This window comes from Trachypithecus francoisi, unplaced genomic scaffold, assembly GCF_009764315.1.
Source record: "Trachypithecus francoisi isolate TF-2019V2 unplaced genomic scaffold, Tfra_2.0 Lachesis_group3, whole genome shotgun sequence".
NCBI lineage: Eukaryota > Metazoa > Chordata > Mammalia > Primates > Cercopithecidae > Trachypithecus > Trachypithecus francoisi.
The window spans coordinates 71,295,177-71,316,560 of record NW_022681468.1 but is presented as its reverse complement, the minus strand read 5'-3'; the positions used below and the strand labels follow the sequence as shown (position 1 = coordinate 71,316,560).

At 46.6% G+C, this 21,384-nt stretch overlaps 1 protein-coding gene across 3 annotated transcripts in view; it reads right to left on the bottom strand.

Moving 5' to 3' along the window:
* Positions 1 to 9,426, bottom strand: part of SNX6 (sorting nexin 6) — a 73,598-nt gene extending 64,172 nt beyond the window's left edge. For 2 of the 3 annotated variants that reach the window (XM_033188300.1, XM_033188301.1), the window contains exons 1-2: positions 7,356 to 7,463; positions 7,152 to 7,199 (exon numbers count right to left, since the gene is read on the bottom strand). In XM_033188300.1, coding sequence (XP_033044191.1) covers positions 7,152 to 7,199; positions 7,356 to 7,397 — 90 coding nt within the window. In that variant the 5' untranslated portion in view covers positions 7,398 to 7,463. Of the gene's footprint in view, positions 1 to 7,151; positions 7,200 to 7,355; positions 7,464 to 9,421 lie in introns of those variants that run through there. The other variant, XM_033188302.1, reaches the window with a different exon arrangement.
* Between the last annotated feature and the right edge of the window lie 11,958 nt (positions 9,427 to 21,384).

Below are 21,384 nucleotides of genomic sequence, written 5' to 3'. Positions count from 1 at the left end.
TGGAAAGTGATGCTATTAACGAAGATAAGAAATACAGAGGTAGGAACAAGGCTAGGAGTACAGGAGAATGAGTAGTTACTCTACCTAAAGTAATTCTTGAAAACAATAAACATATTATTTAGAATTGAAATCAAGTGCAAAGAGAATCATGCCATCACTCTGGCACGCACTGTTCTTATTTAACAAGCACATCAGAAAAAAATGTGTCCAATTCAAAGGGCTCATTTGTTTACCAAATAATATGTTACTGTCCTTTATTTGGGGGAGAAAAACCTATTATATAGAGGTAGGGCTAAAGAGATGAAAATGTGGCCAATATTTTTCAACACTATGTATTCTTGAAGCCTGTTTTTTAAATTTCTCACAAAACAGTATTTTCCTTTTTTTTTTTTTTTTTTTGAGACAGTTTCGCTCTTGTTGCCCAAGCTGGAGTACAATGGCAAGGTCTTGGCTCACTGCAACCTCTGCCTCCTGGATTCAAGTGATTCTCCTGTCTCAGCCTCCCAAGTAGCTGGAATTACAGGCACCAGCCATCATGCCCGGCTAATTTTTGTATTTTTAGTAGAGATGGGGTTTCACCATGTTGGCCAGGCAGGTCTTTAACTCCTGACCTCAGGTGATCTGCCCATCTCCGCCTCCCAAAGTGCTGGGATTACAAGCATAAGACACTGTGCCTGGCCAAAACAAGGTTTTCTTAGGGCACTGAGATTCTGTTCTAATCGAAACATCATGATGAAAATGTGTGGCTACTTAAAGATTTATTTAAAAACACTGACTTTAATTTTGTTTACCTGTAGCCAGACGTGATGGCTCACACCTGTAATCCCAGCACTTTGGGAGGCCAAGGCGGGTGGATCATGAGGTCAAGAGATCGAGACCATCCTGGCCAACATGGTGAAACCTTGTCTCTACTAAAAATACAAAAATTAGCTGGGCGTGGTGGCGAGTGCCTATAGTACCAGCTACTCAGGAGTCTGAGGCAGAACAGTTTGAACCTGGGAGGCGGAGGATGCAGTGAGTCAAGGTCGCATCACTGCACTCCAGCCTAGCAACAGAGCAAGACTCCGTCTAGAAAAAACAAAAAGGGCCAGTGCGGTGGCTCACACCTGTAATCCCAGCACTTTGGGAGGCCGAAGCAGGCAGATCACGAGGTCAGAAGATCGAGGCCATCCTGGCTAACATGGTGAAACCCTGTCTCTACTAAAAATACAAAAAATTAGCAGGACGTGGTGGCAGGTGCCTGTAGTCCCAGCTACTCAGGAGGCTGAGGCAGGAGAATGACATGAACCCAGGAGGCAGAGGTTGCAGTGAGCCAAGATCGCGCCACTGCACTCCAGCCTGGATGACGGAGCAAGACTCCATCTCAGGAAAAAAAAAAAAAAAAATTTGCTTACTTACTGCTTTACATGAAATGCTAGTTATTATTTTTGAATGTGCTGCCCCCTTTGCAACTCATATCAAGATGTACTTCATGCTTTTTCTCTATCAAGACGCCCTTTTCTTTTTGAGACAGAGTCTCGCACTGTTGCACAGGCGGGAGTGCAATGGCATGCTCTCAGCTCACTGCAATCTCCACCACCTGGGTTCCAATGATTCTCCTGCCTCAGCTTCCCAAGTAGCTGGGATTACAGCTACCCGCCACCACGCCCGGCTAATTTTTTTGTATTTTTAGCAGGGACAGAGCTTCACCATGTTGGTCAGGCTGGTCTTGAACTCCTGACCTCGTGATCCACCCGCCTCCGCCTTCCAAAGTGCTGGAATTACAGGTGTGAGCCACTGTGACCTGCCAAGACTCCCTTTCTTAAAAGGCTCAACAAGATGATCTAAACTAAAAATGCAATGCCTAAAAGTTCTAATTATGGCAATCTATTTCTATCAGGACAAACACAATGTAAGGAAATTTAAACAGGCCAGATATTTCTGTTTCTAAAATGAGGAAATAGCAGGATAACTTTGTGCAGCAGTAATCAAATTTCAGTCACAAACAGAAACTCTCCTTGGGCACTTGTTAAATAAGCAGTTATCGTCCGGGCGCGGTGGCTCACGCCTGTAGTCCCAGCACTTTGGGAGGCCGAGGCAGGCAGATCACCTGAGGTCAAGAGTTCGAGACCAGCCTGGCCAAAATGGTGAAACCCTGTCTCTATTAAAAAAAAAAAACAAAAAAATTAGCCAGGTGTGGTGGTGGGCGCCTATAATCCCAGCAGGCAGGAAAATCCCTGCACCTGGGAGGTGGAGGATGCAGTGAGCCAAGATTGTGCCATTGCACTACAGCCTGGGCGACAGGAGTGAAACTCCCTCTAAAAAAAAAAAAAAAAAGTTATCAGCTGGGCACAGTGGCTTACACCTATACTCCCAGCACTTTGGTAGGCCAAGGCAGGTGGATCACCTGAGGCCAGGAGTTCAAGACATGCCTGACCAATATGGTGAAAACCCTGTCTCTACTAAAAATACAAAAATTAGCTGGGTGTGGTAGCATGCACCTGTAGTCCCCAGCTACTCAGGAGACTGAGACAGGAGAACTAGTTGAACCTGAAGGCAGACGCTGCAGTGAGCTGAGATCATGCCACTGCACTCCAGCCTGGGTGACAGAGCGAGACCCCGTCTCAAAAAAATTTAAAAAAAAAAAAAAAAAAATGCAGTTATCTGTCCTTATGTAGAGGTGGGGCTGAAAAGATCAAAGTGTGACCAACAGTTTTCAATACTGTGTATTCCCTACCCTAGGAGATGCTGATTCAGTGAGGAGGTGACACCCAGAAACTTTCATTTTGATTTTCAAACGACCCAGGTAATTCTAAGGCAAGTATTTCTTTTTTTTTTTTTTTTTTTTTTTGAGACGGAGTCTCGCTCTGTCGCCCCAGCTGGAGTGCAGTGGCGCGATCTCAGCTCACTGCAAGCTCCGCCTCCCAGGTTCCCGCCATTCTCCTGCCTCAGCCTCCCGAGTAGCTGGGACTACAGGCGCCCGCCACCTCGCCCGGCTAGTTTTTTATATTTTTAGTAGAGACGGGGTTTCACTGTGTTAGCCAGGATGGTCTCGATCTCCTGACCTCGTGATCCACTCGTCTCGGCCTCCCAAAGTGCTGGGATTACAGGCTTGAGCCACCGCGCCCGGCCTAAGGCAAGTATTTCAAGGGCACTTTGAGAAACCTGTGCAGTGGCTCTGATATCAGAAATGTGGTTTAAAGTCCAGCTCAGGCCGGGCGCGGTGGCTCAAGCCTGTAATCCCAGCACTTCGGGAGGCTGAGACGGGCGGATCACGAGGTCAGGAGATCGAGACCACCCTGGCTAACCCAGTGAAACCCCGTCTCTACTAAAAAATACAAAAAACTAGCCGGGCGAGGTGGCGGACGCCTGTAGTCCCAGTTACTCGGGAGGCTGAGGCAGGAGAATGGCGTAAACCCGGGAGGCGGAGCTTGCAGTGAGCTGAGATCTGGCCACTGAACTCCAGCCTGGGTGACAGAGCGAGACTCCATCTCAAAAAAAAATAAAAAATAAAAAATAAAGTCCAGCTCTCCCACTCATTGCTGTGTGACCTCAGACTACTAACTTAGTTTCTCTGAAGTTCAGATTTCTCATTAGAAAAAGGGGGATACTAAAGGCTACAGAGGGATGATGAGATATAATGAAATATAATGAAACAATGATTATGCTGTGCCCACCTATAATTATATCATTATTATGATTCACTCAGTTCCATGGGACAAAAATAAGGAAGAACTGGGCAAGTGTACATATCCATCCTGATGTTCCAAAAGCGTTCTAATTCATGTTTTTTTTCCATTTCCATATTAAAATTTTCATCTACAGGATTCTATAAGAACATCTCAGTCAGGCGTCCTCTTTTGTTTTCCTCTCCCTTTAATTTTGTAATACACGAAAAAGTTTCTGGGGCCAGGTGCGGTGGCTCACGCCAGTAATCCCAGCACTTTGGGAGGCCAAGCGAGCAGATCACGAGGTCAAGAGATCGAGACCATCCTAGCTAACACAGTGAAACCCCGCCTCTACTAAAAAAAAAAAAAAAAAAAGAAAAGCGCAAAAAATTAGCCGGGCATGGTCACGGACTCCTGTAGTCCCAGCTACTCAGGAGGCTGAGGCAGGAGAATGGTGTGAACTTGGGAGGCAGAGCTTGCAGTGAGCTGAGATGGTGACACTGCACTCCAGCCCGGGCAACAGAGCAAGACTCTGTCTCAAAAAAAAAAAAAAGAAAGAAAAAGAAAAAGTTTCTGGACAAATTACTTAAGTGCTTCCAGATCCATGAGCAAATCTTCCTGAAGGCATAAAGCCATGAACACAAATATTCACCAAAAGATACTTTTCACATCATCGACATACTCAAAAATTAATATTTTTTTTTTACTGAACATTATTAGTAAGATCCTTCAAGAAGGCAAATTCTGTTTGCTTGTGCTAGTAGACCCCAAAAATAGAACACAAAGTTATCTAAATATAAAGGTCATATGCTTTATATTTAGAAAAATCAGTTTAATTGTGCTCTAATCAACTCCTCTCACTTCATTAAGTAACTCTGCTAGTTTCCCCTGTTTTAAAATCCAAAATACAATTAAAAATATTTTTTTAGAGACAGGATCTCACTCTGTCACCCAGGCCCTCTCAAGCCATAGCTCACTGTTCTTAAGCTCTCAATCTCTCAAATAGCTAGGACTATAGGCATATACCACCAAGCTTGCCTAAGTTCAAAAAAAAATTGTTTTTTCTTTTTTTTTTTTTGAGATGGAGTTTTGCTCTTGTTGCCCAGGCTGGAGTGCAATGGCGCAATCTCGGCTCACTGCAACCTCTACCTCCCAGGTTCAAGTGATTCTCCTGCCTCAGCCTCGGGAATAACTGGAATTATAGGCATGCACCACCATGCCCAGCTAATTTTTATATTTTTAGTAGAAATGGGGTTTCACCATGTTGGTCAGGCTGGTCTCCAACTCCTGACCTCAGGTGATTCACTCACTTTGGCCTTCCAAAGTGCTGGGATTACAGGCTGAGCCACCATATCCGGTCTTAAACATTTTCGGTAGAGTTGGGGTGTTGCTATGTTGCTCAGGCTGATCTTGAATTCCTGCCTCAAACAATCCTCTTGCCTTGGCCTCCCAAAATGCTGGGATTACAGGTGTGAGCCACTGTGCCTGGCCGAAACTAAAAATCTTAGAAACAACTAGTAATTCTATATGATGCTTTTGCTTTAACCTGAAATTCTAAATAATGTCTTTGTTTACACTGAGAAATTAATTTATAAAGTATGCAGCACCTTCTCCATCTTTCTTACTATTTAAAAGCTCGGTTGGGCACAGTGACTCATGCCTATAATCCCAGCACTTTGGAAGGCAGAGGCAAGAGGCCCACTTAAGCCCAGGAGTTTGACACTGGCCTGGACAACATGGTGAGACCCTGTCTCTATAAAAACAAACGAACAGGCCGGGTGCGGTGGCTCATGCCTCTAATCCCAGCACTTTGGGAGGCTGAGGGGGGCGGATCACGAAGTCAGGGGATAGAGACCATCCCGGCTAACACGGTGAAACCCCGTCTCTACTAAAAATACAAAAAAATTAGCCGGGCGTGGTGGCGGGCGCCTGTAGTCCCAGCTACACTTGGTAGGCAGAGGCAGAAGAATGGCGTGAATCCGGGAGGCGGAGCTTGCAGTGAGGCAAGATAGTGCCACTGCACTCCAGTCTGGGTGACAGAGCAAGACTCCGTCTCAAAAAACAAACAACAAACAACCTAACTAGGCATGGTGGCCCATGCCAGTAGTCCCAGCTACTTGGGAGGCTGAGGTGGGAGGATCACTGAAACCCAGGAGGTAAAGGCTGCAGTGAGCTATAACCATGCCACTGCACTCCAGCCTGGGCAACAAAGGGAGATACTGTCTCATAAAACCAAATAAGTAAATAAAAGCTTTATAAAAGTCATCAGTTCATACTAACTACCTCATCTGTTATTACAAACAGCAATAACAACCCACAATATTTTATCACCTACTAAATATGCACTAACAGATGTCTCTTTCACATTAAGATGGCTAAGAAAAAGCAAAAGGGAAAACTGAAGTGCAGGCTGTGAAATGTGAAGGAACCATGGAACCTTGCTGAATGGTAATTATCATATATCAACATTTTCCAAGTGCTCACTTGTACAAGGGACTATAAAGATAACCACCCTTGAGCCAAGAAAAAAGGGAGTGGAGAGTGGGGTGGAAGAGAGGAATCAGAGACCGGAAGGCTCTTTCTGAAGTAGAATGCAACTAACCTCAGGACACCAAGGGTAGAATGGAGGTTATCAAAGGCCTGGCGGGGTGTGTATGTAGGGGGTGGGGGGGTGGAGTGTAGATGTTGGTCAAAGGGTACAGACTTGAAATTTGCTTAGATCTCAAATGTTCTCACAAAAAAAAACTGGCAACTAGGTGAGGCAATGGATATGTTAGGTTGATTGTGGTACTCATTTCACAATGTATTCGTGTATTAAAATATAATGTATATCTTAAGTATATACAATTATCAATAGTATTTTTCAATATACCTCAAAGAAGCTAAGGAAGAATAAAACACCAAGGAAATCCTGCCAAAGACAGGATTTGTTGGATATTAGAAAAAGTAAAGATACCGTGGGCTACCCGCACTTTGCATAATCTAGTAGGGCACTGGACAGGAGTTGATTCGGCCACTGTAAAAATCTTTGCAAAATGGTAATGTAGACTACACCTGTACTATTTGAGAGACAGAGAGAAGGGTGGGCGGGAGCAAGTTCGAAATGTCAACACCGGGTGAAAATCGAGGGTGCCGCCAGAAGGTCCGAGAATGGGTTTTCATGGCCCAAAAGTGGCGAGGGAAGGTGGGGGCGTTCCAGCTCCCGCCTCCACTTCCACTTCCCCACCTGCACCCCGCCCTGGGTGGGAGTGGAGGTCCACCAGAAGGCCCGAACCAGCGGCGGGGGACAAGAAAGCGGCCGCGGGTCCCCGGGAATCGGAACCAAGCGGCCCCCAGGGAGGAAGGGCTGCAGGAGGGTGGGGCGCGGTGCAGCGAGGAAACCGAAAGGAGGACTACGGAGAGGGAGTGCGGCGCGGCTGGGGACCCCTCCCCGTACCACACCCGTGGACCCAGAATGGGGAGGGAGGGTGGCAGGGCTGCGAGCGAAACGGAGGCAGAACTTACTCCGCGGTCCTCTTCTGAGAGGAAGTCCGGGCCGTCGTCCAGGCCTTCCTGCGGGGTCGGCGGGCCCGACGCGCCGGAGAAAAGGATGGGATGGGGGAGACACAAAGGGAGACATTAGTGCCAGGCTGGCGCGGTCCCCGCGCCCGCCCCGCGCCCGCCGCCCCCACCGCGCTCCCGGGGCTCGGCGCCGCGGAGAACACCCACCATCATGGCTGCTCCGAGGCTAGGGCCAGCGCAGGCGCGCATCCCCCTGCTGCCCGAGGGAGCAGGCGGCCGCGAGCGGGGCGGGGCGGGGCGGGGCGAGGCGGAGGCGGAGGGGCGGGACCTAAGTGCGGTCCCGCCCCGTCCCCGGCGCTGAAAGCTGGAGTCCGTAAGCAAGGAAGGATAACAGGGCCCTCCGCCCAAGGTCAAGGCACCGAAGTCGGGAGATCCTGAAGACCCAGACCTCATGGCTGGAAGCACCTCGCTGCTGGCGGGCTCTGACCAGGGAAGGGCCGAAGGCCACGCAGGGATCTCTCCAGTTCCCCTGCCGCGAGGGCTCCAGCGAAAAAACGAAGCAGGCGCCCTCCGGAAGCCACAATACATCGTCTAGTCTTTGTATTATGCCACACGATAATTAATCACAATAATATTTTGCCTATGGAAGTTGCTGGAAACAAGGACCTTCACAGAGTCAGTAATCAGGGACTACAATCAAGCTTTTACTGCTGGCGAGGTAATAACTACCTCAGAGTTTGGGGCACTAATGGTTGCGAACTACAAAATTGAGCTGTTTTCATTACATGAATATTCCTTTCCTTTGTTGGAAGAAATTTCCCCACAGCTACTCTAACTGTCCAGGTGGTTAGCATCACACGGGACCCACAGGCATTTCAAATAACAGGAGAAAATCATCCCTAATCCTAGAATCCACACGTTCCTGAGCTTGCATTCAGTTAAGGAAAGGCATCTTCAGATGTTCAGACCGGAAACCCTTAACCCATTGAAATCTGTACTCTAGGGGCCGGGTGCTGTGGCCCACGTCTGTAATCCCAGCACTTTCGGAGGCCAAGGTGGGCAGATCACCTGAGGTCATAAGTTCGAGATCATCTTGGCCAACATGGTGAAACCCCGTCTCTACTAAAAATACAAAAATTAGCCAGGTGTGGTGGCGTGCGCCTGTAATCCCAGCTACTCGGGAGGCTGAGGCAGGAGAATCGCTTGAACCCGGGGGGCAGAGGTTGCAGTGAGCTGAGATTGCACCACTGCACTCCAGCCTGGGCAACAGAGCAAGACTCTGTCTCAAAAAAGAAAAAGAGAAATCCTTACTCTCCCTTACTCCTCATATCCAACCAAATCCTATGGCTTCTACAATTGATTGTCTTCCATACCTCTTTAATTAGTCCAATTTTTCCAATTCTCACAGCAATTACCATCAACTCTTGTCTAGACCTTTGCAATACTCTCCTGACTCTACTATTTTCCATCACTCTCTCCTATTTTACACACTGCTGAGAGTGTTCCTCCTAAAACACAGATATTGATGATTATACTATTACCTTGTTCAGTGATCTTTACAAGCCCCCACGATTTTTTTTTTTTTTTTTTTTTTTTTTTTTTTTTTTTTTTGAGGCGGAGTCTCGCTCTGTCGCCCCGGCTGGAGTGCAGTGGCCGGATCTCAGCTCACTGCAAGCTCCGCCTCCCGGGTTTACGCCATTCTCCTGCCTCAGCCTCCCGAGTAGCTGGGACTACAGGCGCCCGCCACCTCGCCCGGCTAGTTTTTGTATTTTTAGTAGAGACGGGGTTTCACCGTGTTAGCCAGGAGGGTTTCGATCTCCTGACCTCATGATCCGCCCGTCTCGGCCTCCCAAAGTGCTGGGATTACAGGCTTGAGCCACCGCGCCCGGCCCTCAAGCCCCCACGATTCAGTTCCTTAGCCTACGATTTCAAGCCTTCTACATTTGAATCCCTCTCTACTCTGCAAGGCCCTCCATCCTATTTTATTGAAGTGAAGCTCTCAAAACAATATTAAACTTAACTGATATTTTGGCTGGGCGCAGTGGCTCACACCTGTAATCCCACACTTTGGGAGGCCAAGGGTCGGGGCGGGGGGGGGGGGGGGGGGGGGGGTGGATCACCTGAGGTTAAGAGTTCAAGACCAGCCTGGCCAACATGGTGAGACCTCATCTCTATTAAAAATACAAAAATTGCCGGGTGCGGTGGCTCAAGCCTGTAATCCCAGCACTTTGGGAGGCCGAGACGGGCGGATCACGAGGTCAGGAGATCGAGACCATCATGGCTAACACGGTGAAACCCCGTCTCTACTAAAAATACAAAAAACTAGCCAGGCGAGGTGGCGGGCACCTGTAGTCCCAGCTACTCGGGAGGCTGAGGCAGGAGAATGGCGTAAACCCGGGAGGCGGAGCTTGCAGTGAGCTGAGATCCGGCCACTGCACTCCAGCTGGGGCGACAGAGCAAGACTCCGTCTCAAAAAAAAAAAAAAAAAAATTAGCTGGGTGAGGTGGTGCGTGCTTGTAATCCCAGCTACTAGGGAGGCCGAGGCAGGAGAATTGCTTGAACTTGGAAGGCGGGTATTTCAGTGAGCCGAGATCAGGCCACCACACTCCAGACTGGGTGACAGAGTGAGACTGAGTCTCAAAAAGAAAATAAATAAAAATTAAAAATTAAAAAACCACTTAACTGATATTTTCATAAGAACTTCTAGCTTTCATATTGTGTGTAAGGAGAACTGAAGTATAGAGAGGTTAAGTTACTGCTCCAACAAAAGTTACTCTACAAAATGGGGGGTGAAAGGGACTTTATTTTTTGTCTTTTGTTTCTTGTTTCCTACTGCATTGCGGTGACTACTAAAGTAGTCTTTTTCACTGGGAGTCATGAGGCATCATGTGGCGTCATTGTAGTGTGATGAAGTGTCAGGAGGAATGTTCCAGTAATTTGCTACTGATTAAAAGTGCCACTATTTCCTATTGGTTTGTTTTTAGATTAAAGGTAATGTCTGTAAAGCTCTTCCTAGGTGGAGAGAAAGAAGTGGAGCTACAATAAATTAGAGGGATTTATATACAACTGTTAGGAAGGCCAAGTGCATCCTTGTGGATAAAGGTTGAGAAGTGCCACAGAGAACCACCTGAAATGCCTCCTATCATTAACCAAGAGTTTTAAATTTCAACATTTAAATAAAGTCCAGCCTGGGAATGGTGACTCACCCCTGTAATCCTAGCACACTGGGAGGCTGAGGTGGGAGGATTGCTTGAGCCTGGGTGTTGAAGACCTGCCTGGGCAAATGGCAAAACCCTATCTCTACAAAAAATACAAAAACTAGCCGGGCATGGTGGCACACATCTATGGTTCCTGCTACTTGGGAGGCTGAGGTGAGAGGATCACTTGAGCCCAGGGAGGCTGAGGCTGCAGTGAACCATATCAAACCACTGCACTCCAGCCTGGGCAATAGAGTGAGACCCTATCTAAAAAAAAAGAAAAAAAAAGTTCAGAAACATTGTAATTCCCAAATGCCAAAACTTTAAAATCATTAGTTATGAAAAAAAGAGGTATGATCTAAAGTACAAGTAGCTCAACTAAAATTATCAACAAAGGCATGGTAATTACTGCAGCTATAATTCATAGCTGAAAACTCACATGAGTACAGAACCCAACCTTGAAACAATAAACTTGATAATTAATACCAGAGCTTTCCTTTCTGAGCAAAGGTCTCCAGCTATATTTTGTGAATGATAAAAAGGAATTGTCAGTAACTTATTCTAACAACTGTCAAAAGGCCAAGTTATAGAAAGTAAGGAATTTCGGAAGAAACGAAGTTAAGGAAAGTTTACATGACAGATTTTTCTGCTACTGATAAAATAAAGAAGACATTAAAGCTGAACCACTCTTCTAATATTTGTAAGCAAATAATCAATTTTTCATTTTGTTTTGATAGATTTCTATGAAATTATCTACTTCTATACAAATGTAATGAACTAATTATGCTGAGTTGCTGTCTGATTACTAATAGATTTAGCTACACTAAAGTAAAATGTTATGATTGTGAATAGTTAATAGTGTTCTTCAAAAACAAATGTATTAGAAGATTTTAGAGAAGAGTAAAATTTTAGAGAATGAATGTTATTTTTAAATTTTAAAAATAAAAAATAGTTTTTGCTTTAAACATTTTTGTCAAACAAAAATCAAGTTTTTTCTAGAAAACAATTTTAATATAAAATGACAATTATTTAATTATAGAAGAAAAATGTTTAATTCCTTTCCTTTTATCATGTTCTGATCAAAGAAGATTTCACCAAAACGTGTTTTTGCCAATTTCTCACTTCCTCAAATTCTAGAAGATCCCTTTTTGTTTTGGATAACCTGTGGATCCTAATTTTTTCCTCCTACTCCACAGGAGTTATGCTGCAATAAAATTCTCTATAGGAAGATTGCTGAACTCTGTTATTTCCAAGATGTACTGTATCAATCAGGATGCCTTTAGCTGCAAGTAACAGATAACACCAATTCAAATAAACTTGAGCAGTAAGGAAATTTATTATTTTACCACCACCACCACAACAACAAAAATCAAGAAACTAGCTGTTTCTGGGCATAGTACAACCCGTGGGTAATGGTGTCATCAAGGACCCAGATTTCTTCCGACTCTCCATTCTGCCACCTTCAGTTAACAACCTCATTCCAAGGCTGCTTCTCTTCATGATCCAAGATGACTTCAGTATTTCTAGGTTTTACACCTTGATGTAACAACATCCACAAGCAGAAAAAACAAAAAAACAAACAAAAAAAACCCTGCCCAGGCTGGGCGCCGTGGTTCATGCCTGTAATCCCAGCACTTTGGGAGGCCAAAGTGGGTGGATCACGAAGTCAGGAGTTCAAGACCAGCCTGGGCAACATGGTGAAATCCTGTCTCTACTAAAAATTAGCTGAGCATGGTGGTACGTGCCTGTAATCTCAGCTACTCGAGAGGCTGAGGCAGGAGAATGGCTTGAACTCGGGAGGCGGAGGTTTTGGTGAGCCGAGATCGCGCCACTGCACTCCAGCCTGGTGACAGAGTGAGAGAGACTCTGTCTCAAAAAAAAAAAAAAAAACCAAAAAAAAAAAAACCCAAGAAACCTGCCCAGAAGTGACCCCTCTCCGTCTCATATACTTTTCATATTTCATGGACTAGAAATGGGTCACATCCTTACTCTTAAACAATCCCTGGCAAGGGGACTGATATAATCATGATTGGCTTAGAGTCTAAGACTTCGCCCAATCAAGATTTACCCCTATGGCTGCACGCAGTGGCTCACGCCTGTAATCCTAGCTTCTTGGGAGGCCGAGGCAGGAGGATCACTTGAACCCAGGAGTTCGAGATCAGCCTGGGCTACAAAGTGAAACCATGTCTCTGCAAAAAATTAGCTGAGCATAATGGTGTCTGCCTGTAGTACCACACTCAGGAGCCTGAGGTGGGAGGATCACCTGAGCCCAGGAGGTTGAGGCTGCAGTGAGCCTCGATCGCACCACTGCACTCCAGCCTGGGTGACAGAGTGAGACCTTGTAATAGATTTAGCTACATGAAAGTAAAATCGGCCGGGCGCGGTGGCTCAAGCCTGTAATCCCAGCACTTTGGGAGGCCGAGAAGGGCGGATCACGAGGTCAGGAGATCGAGACCATCCTGGCTAACACGGTGAAACCCCGTCTCTACTAAAAAATACAAAAAAACTACCCTGGCGAGGTGGCGGGCGCCTGTAGTCCCAGCTACTCCGGAGGCTGAGGCAGGAGAATAGCGTGAACCCGGGAGGCGGAGCTTGCAGTGAGCTGAGATCCGGCCACAGCACTCCAGCCTGGGCGACAGAGCAAGACTCCGTCTCAAAAAAAAAAAAAAAAAAAAAAGAAAGTAAAATCTTATGATTGCAAATAGTTAATAGTGTGTTTTAATAGTGTTTTAAATGAGTTTTAAGTGTTTTACATAATAGTGTTTTAAATTTTTATTTATTTCAAAAGAAATGTATTTTAAGTGTTTTACTTGTGTTTTAAATTTTTGTTATTTATTTATTTCAAAATAAATACAAAGTAATAATAAAAATTTTTAAATAAAAAAATTGGTTGGGTGTGGTGGCTCACACCTGTAATCCCAGCACTTTGGGAGGCCAAGGCAGGCAGATTACCTGAGTTCAGTAGTTCACGACCAGCCTGGGCAACACAGTGAAACCCCGTCTCTACTAAAAATACAAAAAATTAGCCGGGCGTGGTGGCATGCACCTTTAGCCCCAGGTACTCGGGAGGCTGAGGCAGGAGAATTTCTTGAACCCGGAGGCAGAGGTTACAGTGAGCCAAGATCGCGCCACTGTACTCCAACCTGGATGACAGAGCAAGACTTCGTCTCAAAAAAAAGAAAGAAAAAATTAACCAGGAGCAGTGATATGTGCCTGTAGTCCCAGTTACTCAAGATGATGAGGCAGGAGGATCCTTTGAGCTCATGAGTTTGAGATTATAGTGAGCTATGATCCTGCCACTGCACTCCAGCCTGGGTGACAGAGTGAATGAAACCTGTCACTTAAAAAAAAAAAAAAGATTTACCTCTGGGCCTGCGACTGGCGTTAGCCTCCCCAAACCAAAAGAAGAATGTGAGCACCTGGATAAAACTGGAGTTGTGGGAAAGGAAAGGAGGGGAAAGGAATGTGAGGTAGAAATCCAACAATGTCTCTTATAAATACCAAAGAAACATTTTTGAGGCCGAAAAGAGGTCATGGTACAATAGCAATCAAAAAAGACATATTGACTAGACACGGTGGCTCATGCCTGTAATCCCAGCACTTTGGGAGACCAAGGTGGGTGGATCAAGAGGTCAAGAGATGGAAACCATCCTGGCCAACATGGTGAAACGCTGTCTCTACTAAAAATACAAAACTTAGCTGGGCATGGTGGCGCACGCCTGTAGTCCCAGCTACTCGGGAGGCTGAGGCAGGAGAATCACTGGAACCCAGGAGGCAGAGGTTGCAGTGAGCCAAGATTGTGCCATTGCACTCCAGCCTGGTGACAAAGTGAGACTCCCTCCCCCACACAAAAGAAAAGACGTATTATCTGACACTGTCTAAATTTATTAGATGCAATAAGTCTGATAAAATGAATAATTCATAATCCACTAGTTGGAGAAAATCACTTTTCATGTTTTGGCAAATATCTTCTTTTTTTTTGTTGAGACAGAGTCTCGCTCTGTCGCCCAGGCTGGAGTGCAGTGGCCGGATCTCAGCTCACTGCAAGCTCCGCCTCCCAGGTTTATGCCATTCTCCTGCCTCAGCCTCCCGAGTAGCTGGGACTACAGGCGCCTGCCACCTCGCCCGGCTAGTTTTTTGTATTTTTAGTAGAGACGGGGTTTCACCGTGTTAGCCATGATGGTCTCGATCTCCTGACCTCGTGATCCACCCGTCTCGGCCTCCCAAAGTGCTGGGATTACAGGCTTGAGCCACCGCGCCCGGCCAAGATCAACATATATATTACTAAGTATATTTCTATTCTTCAGCATGAGTTTTGTTTTGTTTTGTTTTGAGACAGAGGCTGGCTCTGTTGCCCAGACTGGAGTGTACTGGCCCAATCTCAGCTCACTGCAAGCTCTGCCTCCCAGGTTCAAGTGATTCTCCTGCTTCAGCCTCCCAAGTAGCTGGGACTACAGGCGCCTGCCACCAGGCCCGGCTAATTTTCTGCATTTTTAGTAGAGACAAGGTTTCACCGTGTTGGCCAGGATGGTCTCGATCTCCTGACCTCATGATCCGCCCACCTAGCCTCCCAAAGTGTTGGGATTACAGGCATGAGCCACCGCGCCCGGCCAGCATGAGTGTTTGTTTGTTTGTTTGTTTGTTTTTGAGATGGAGTCTTGCTCTGTCGCCCAGGCTGGAGTGCAATGGCAGAATCCCGGCTCATTGTAACCTCTGCCTGCCGGGTTCATATGATTCTCCCAACTCAGACTATGGAGTAACTGGGATTACACGCACCTGCGATCATGCCTGGCTAATTTTTGTATTTTTTAAATAGAAACAGGGTTTCATCATGTTGGTCAGGCTGGTCTCCAGTGCCTGACCTCAGGTGATCTGCCCGCCTCGGCCACCCAAAGTGCTGGAATTACAGGCATGAGCCACTGCGCCCTACCAAATATATATTTCTTGAAAGACCAGGCCGGGCGCGGTGGCTCAAGCCTGTAATCCCAGCACTTTGGGAGGCCGAGACGGGCGGATCACGAGGTCAGGAGATCGAGACCATCCTGGCTAACATGGTGAAACCCCGTCTCTACTAAAAATACAAAAAACTAGCCGGGCGACGTGGCGGGCGCCTGTAGTCCCAGCTACTCGGGAGGCTGAGGCAGGAGAATGGCGTGAACCCGGGAGGCGGAGCTTGCAGTGAGCTGAGATCCGGCCACTGCACTCCAGCCTGGGCGGCAGAGCGAGACTCCGTCTCAAAAAAAAAAAAAAAAAAAAAAAAAAAAAAAAAAAAAAAGAAAGACCAGTGACTTTGAGCTTTTGTTTGTTAATTTCATGTTTATTATTTCTTCTTTTGTAAATTAACTATTTCTGTTCTCCTTCTTCTTTTTTTTTTTTTTTTTTTTTGAGATGGAGTCTCGCTCTGTCACCCAGGCTGGAGTGCAGTGGTGCAATCTCGGCTCACTGCAAGCTCCACCTCCCAGGTTCATGCCATTCTCCTGCCTCAGCCTCCCGAGTAGCTGGGACTACAGGTGCCCGCCACCACGCCCGGCTAATTTTTTGTGTTTTTAGTAGAGACAGGGTTTCAGCCGGGTGCGGTGGCTCAAGCCTGTAATCCCAGCACTTTGGGAGGCCGAGATGGGCGGATCACGAGGTCAGGAGTTCGAGACCCTCCTGGCTAACACAGTGAAACCCCGTCTCTACTAAAAAATACAAAAAGCTAGCCGGGCGAGGTGGCGGGCGCCTGTAGTCCCAGCTACTCGGGAGGCTGAGGCAGGAGAATGGCATGAACCCGGGAGGCGGAGCTTGCAGTGAGCTGAGATCCGGCCACTGCACTCCAGCCCGGGCTACAGAGCGAGACTCCGTCTCAAAAAAAAAAAAAAAAAGGCCGGGCGCGGTGGCTCAAGCCTGTAATCCCAGCATTTTGGGAGGCCGAGACGGGCGGATCACAAGGTCAGGAGATCGAGACCATCCTGGCTAACACGGTGAAACCCCGTCTCTACTAAAAATACAAAAAAAAAAAAACTAGCTGGGCGAGGTGGCGGCGCCTGTAGTCCCAGCTACTCGGGAGGCTGAGGCAGGAGAATGGCGTGAACCCGGGAGACGGAGCTTGCAGTGAGCTGAGATCTGGCCACTGCACTTCAGCCTGGGTGACAGAGCGAGACTCCGTCTCAAAAAAAAAAAAAAAAAAAAAAGAGAGAGAGACAGGGTTTCACCGTGTTAGCTAGGATGGTTTCCATCTCCTGACCTTATGATCCGCCCGCCTTGGCCTCTCAAAGTGCTGGGATTACAGGCATGAGCCTCTGTGCCTGGCAACTATTTCTGTTCTTAGCCTGTATATTTTGCTGTTACTTTGTGAAATCTCTTTATATATTAAAGACAAAGGCCCTTTGGGCTGGGAGTGGTGGCTCATGCCTATAATCCCAGCACTTGGGAGGCTGAGGTGGGAGGATTGCTTGAACCTAGGAGTTCCAGACCAGCCTGAGCAACATAATGAGACACCATCTATTAAAAAAAAAAAAAAAAAAAAAAAAAAAAAAAGGCCGGGTGCGGTGGCTCAAGCCTGTAATCCCAGCACTTTGGGAGACCGAGACGGGCGGATCACGAGGTCAGGAGATCAAGACCATCCTGGCTAACATGGTGAAACCCCGTCTCTACTAAAAAATACAAAAAGCTAGCCGGGGAGGTGGCGGGCGTCTGTAGTCCCAGCTACTCGGGAGGCTGAGGCAGGAGAATGGCGTAAACCTGGGAGGCGGAGCTTGCAGTGAGCTGAGATCCGGCTACTGCACTCCAGTCCGGGCAACAGAGCGAGACTCTGTCTCAAAAAAAAAATAAAAAAATAAAAAAATTAGCTGGGCGTGGTGGTGCACACCTGTAGTCCCAGCTACTCAGGAGGCTGAGGTGGGAGGATCACTTGAGTCCAGGAGGTCAAAGCTGCAGTGAGCTAAGGTCCCACCACTGCACTCCAACCTGGGTGACAGGGCAAGACCTTGTCTTTTGAAGAAAGACAGAAAGAAAGACAGAAAGACAGAAAGATAGAAAGGAAGGAAGGAAGGAAGGAAGGAAGGAAGGAAGGAAGAAAGGAAGGGGAAAGAAAGAAAGAAAGAAAAGAAAGGTAGGGAGGGAGGGAGGGAGGAAACCCTTTGTTAGGTGTGATAAAGCTATATTTTGTTTTAATTAATTAGTTTATTTTTTGAGATGGAGTCTTGCTCTATTGCCCAGGATGGAGGGCCATGGAGTGATCTCAGCTCACTGCAACCTCTACCTCCTGGGTTCAAGCTATTCTCCTGCCTCAGCCTCCCGAGTTGCTGGGACTACAGGCACTTGCCATCACGCCTGGCTAATTTTTGTATTTTTTTAGTAGAGACAGGGTTTCACTATGTTGGCCAGGCTGGTCTCGAACTCCTGAGCTCAAGTGATTGTCCTGCCTTGGCCTCCCAAAGTGCTGGGATTACAGGCATGGGTCACTGCAGCCAGCCTGCCTTTTAATTTTAGATCATGATGTTATTTCAGAAAAACTCTTTTAAACTATGTTTTTCCTCTGTTCTCTCACCACCACAAAAATAATCAGCATAGAGGACTTCTATGACCAAAGGTGTTTGAGTTTTTCCTCACATACTAAGCAGTGGACGCCAGCTGGATATTCCCCAATTCAATTCTGAAACTATCTACTTGGAGATAGTGTCAGATCCCAGAAGTTGAGGGCTCAGTCCCCAAGACACCAGGTTCCCCAGTTGTGCCTTTGGAACTTCTGACTGACTGGCTTCAAGTTGGAGTTCCCTCTTTGAGTTTGTTTAGTTTGCTGGAGTAGTTCACAAAACGTAGGGAAACACTTACTTACGTTTACTGGTTTACTATAAAGGATATTACCAAGGATAGAGATGAAGAGATGTGTAGGGTGAGGTATGGGGAGAGGGGCGAAGAGCTTCCATGCCCTCCCTGGGCACACAACCCTCTAGGAACTACCACATGCTTAGCTATCTGAAAGCTCTCCAAACCCTATCCTTGTGGGTTTTTATGGAGGCTTCATTACATAGGGCTGATTGACAACCATGTAGAAATGTGACTGGACAAAAAGCACATGATCTAAACCTAACAAGGCCTGTCCCGATTTTTCTTGGCCTCCCTGTGTAGCATTCCTTCCTCTAGGGTATGGGCCGGGATTCTCTCTGGAATCAGGGCTTTTAACCCACAATCAGATTGGAGTGCTGCCTTGGGCGGGTGAAAGAAAGACTGGAAAAGGTGAGAAAGAGATTCTGTTTACTGAGGCCTAATGTACCCCAACATTATAACAAGGACTACAGGAGTTAAGAGTCAGGAATCATACATGATGTATATATCACAAAACCACAGATGTTTTTGACATGCACAAGTTTTTTTTTTTTTTTTTTTTTTGAGACGGAGTCTCGCTCTGTCGCCCGGCCTGGAGTGCAGTGGCCGGATCTCAGCTCACTGCAAGCTCCGCCTCTCGGGTTCCCGCCATTCTCCTGCCTCAGCCTCCCAAGTAGCTGGGACTACAGGCGCCAGCCACCTCGCCCGGCTAGCTTTTTGTATTTTTTAGTAGAGACGGGGTTTCACCGTGTTAGCCAAGATGGTTTCAAACTCCTGACCTCGTGATCCGCCCGTCTCGGTCTCCCAAAGTGCTGGGATTACAGGCTTGAGCCACCGCGCCCGGCCGACATGCACAAGTTTTTAAAGTTAATGTAGTTAGATCCATTAATCTCCTGTTGGATTTTTTTTAATTTAAACTTTTTTTTTTTTTTTTTTTTTTTTTGTAGAGACAAGGTCTATCTATGTTGCCCAGACTGATCTCCTGGCTCAAGTGGTTCTCCTGCCTCAGCCTCCCAGAGTGCTAGGATGACAGACGCGCACCATGGTGGCCAGCCTAGATTTCTCTGTTTTTTTTTTTTCTTTTTTCTTTTTAGAGACGGAGTCTTGGTCTGTTGCCCAGACCGGAGTGCAGTGGTGCAATCTTGGCTCGCTGCAACCTCTGCCTCCTGAGTTCAAGCCATTCTCCTGCCTCAGCCTCCCAAGTAGCTGGGACTACAAGTGCATGCCACCACGCCTGGCTAATTTTTTGTATTTTTAGTAGAGATAGGGTTTCACTGTGTTAACCAGGATGGTCTCAATCTTCTAACCTCGTGATCTGCCTGCCTTGGCCTGCCAAAGTGCTAGGATTACAGGCGTGAGCCACTGCACCCGGCCTAGATTTCTTATTTTAGTAAGAATGCCTAAAAAAACCCTGCCTACTCTAAAATTACATTAATATCTATCATTTTTTTTTCTAGTAGCTTTTATTTTATTTCTTTTTTTGAGGTGGAGTTTCGCTCTTGTTGCCCAGGCTGGAGTGCAATGGCACGATCTTGGCTCACTGCAACCTCTGCCTCACAGGTTCAAGCGATTCTCCTGCCTCAGCCTCCTGAGTAGCTGGAAATACAGGCATGCGTCACCACACCCGGCTAATTTTGTAATTTTAGTAGAGATGGGGTTTCACCATGTTGGTCAGGTCTCGAACTCGCAACCTCAGGTGATTCACCTGCCTCGGCCTCCCAAAATGGTAGGGTTACAGGCATGAACCATCACGCCTAGCCTTCTAGTAACTTTTTGATTGAACATGATTGACTTCAGTAAATGGAACAAATCAAATGAACAAAATAATTTTATCGATCTTATCACTCCTTGATCTCCCCTATAATTCAGGCATTAAAAAATAAAAGCAAACCACGTTTTATTTAAATAAATCAATAAGCAAGCAAGCACTATATCTGGAAGGTCAAAAAAGTAAAAATCATGTCTCAGCAGAATGAGGGTGGAAAAGCTAATGTTCCAGAGATTTAAATCACTCTTAGAGAAATAATCAACTTCCACTTCCCTGGGATTCAGACCTAGGACAATCAGCACCAATGGTGAAACAGCTTATCTTGGTGCCTGGAGACCAAGAGGAGAAGTGACATGATCTCTACAGAAACCAAATCTCAGGGCACATGTAGATTTATTGATTAATGTCAGTACCTCTAATTATATTTGGAAGAATTCTATCTGGAAGCTAAAGACTATTGAACTGTAACACACTTACTTTCGCCCATTTTTAATGGAAGTTCCTAAAGGGAGAGACATAGGGGACAGTTTAATTTTGCCCCATGCCTATAACAACAGCAGCATTCTATTAAATCATTTCTAAATTACATTTCAATACAATGATTTTTATGACCTCATTCCTCCATCACAGAGCTGCAGTGGAGGCACAAGAGATAAGACCTAGAGAAAATGTGGGAAAGAAAGAGCCTAAAACATGACACTCATAAGTGGTCAGCAAAATTAATGTAAAGGCTCAAGGCCAGGCGTAGTGGCTCATGCCTATAATTCCAGCACTTTGGGAGGCCGACGTGGGTGGATCACGTGAGGTCAGGAGTTCAAGACCAGCCTGGCCAACATGGTGAAACCTTGTCTCTACTGAAAATACAAAAATTAGCTGGGCGTAGTGGCACATGCCTGTAGTCCCAGCTACTAAGGTGGAGGTTGCAGTGAGCCAAGATCAGGCCACTACAATCCAGCCTGGGTGACAGAGTGAGACTCCATCTCAAGAAAAAAAAAGTAGGTGGGGCTAGGCTGGGCGCGGTGGCTCACACCTGTAATCCCAGCACTTTGGGAGGCCGAGGTGGGCAAATCAAGAGATCGAGACTATCCTGGCTAACATGGTGAAACCTCGTCTCTACTAAAATACAAAAAATTAGCCTAGTGTGGTGGCGGGTGCCTGTAGTCCCAGCTACTTGGGAGGCTGAGGCAGGAGAATGGCGTGAACCTGGGAGGCGGAGCTTGTGGTGAGCTGAGATGGTGCCACTGCACTCCAGCCTGGGCGACAGAACAAGACTCCATCTAAAAAAAAAAAAAAAAAGGGGCCGGGCGCGGTGGCTCAAGCCTGTAATCCCAGCACTTTGGGAGTCCGAGACGGGTGGATCACGAGGTCAGGAGATCGAGACCATCCTGGCTAATATGGTGAAACCCTGTCTCTACTTAAAAATATAAAAAAAAAACTAGCTGGGCGACAAGGCGGGCGCCTG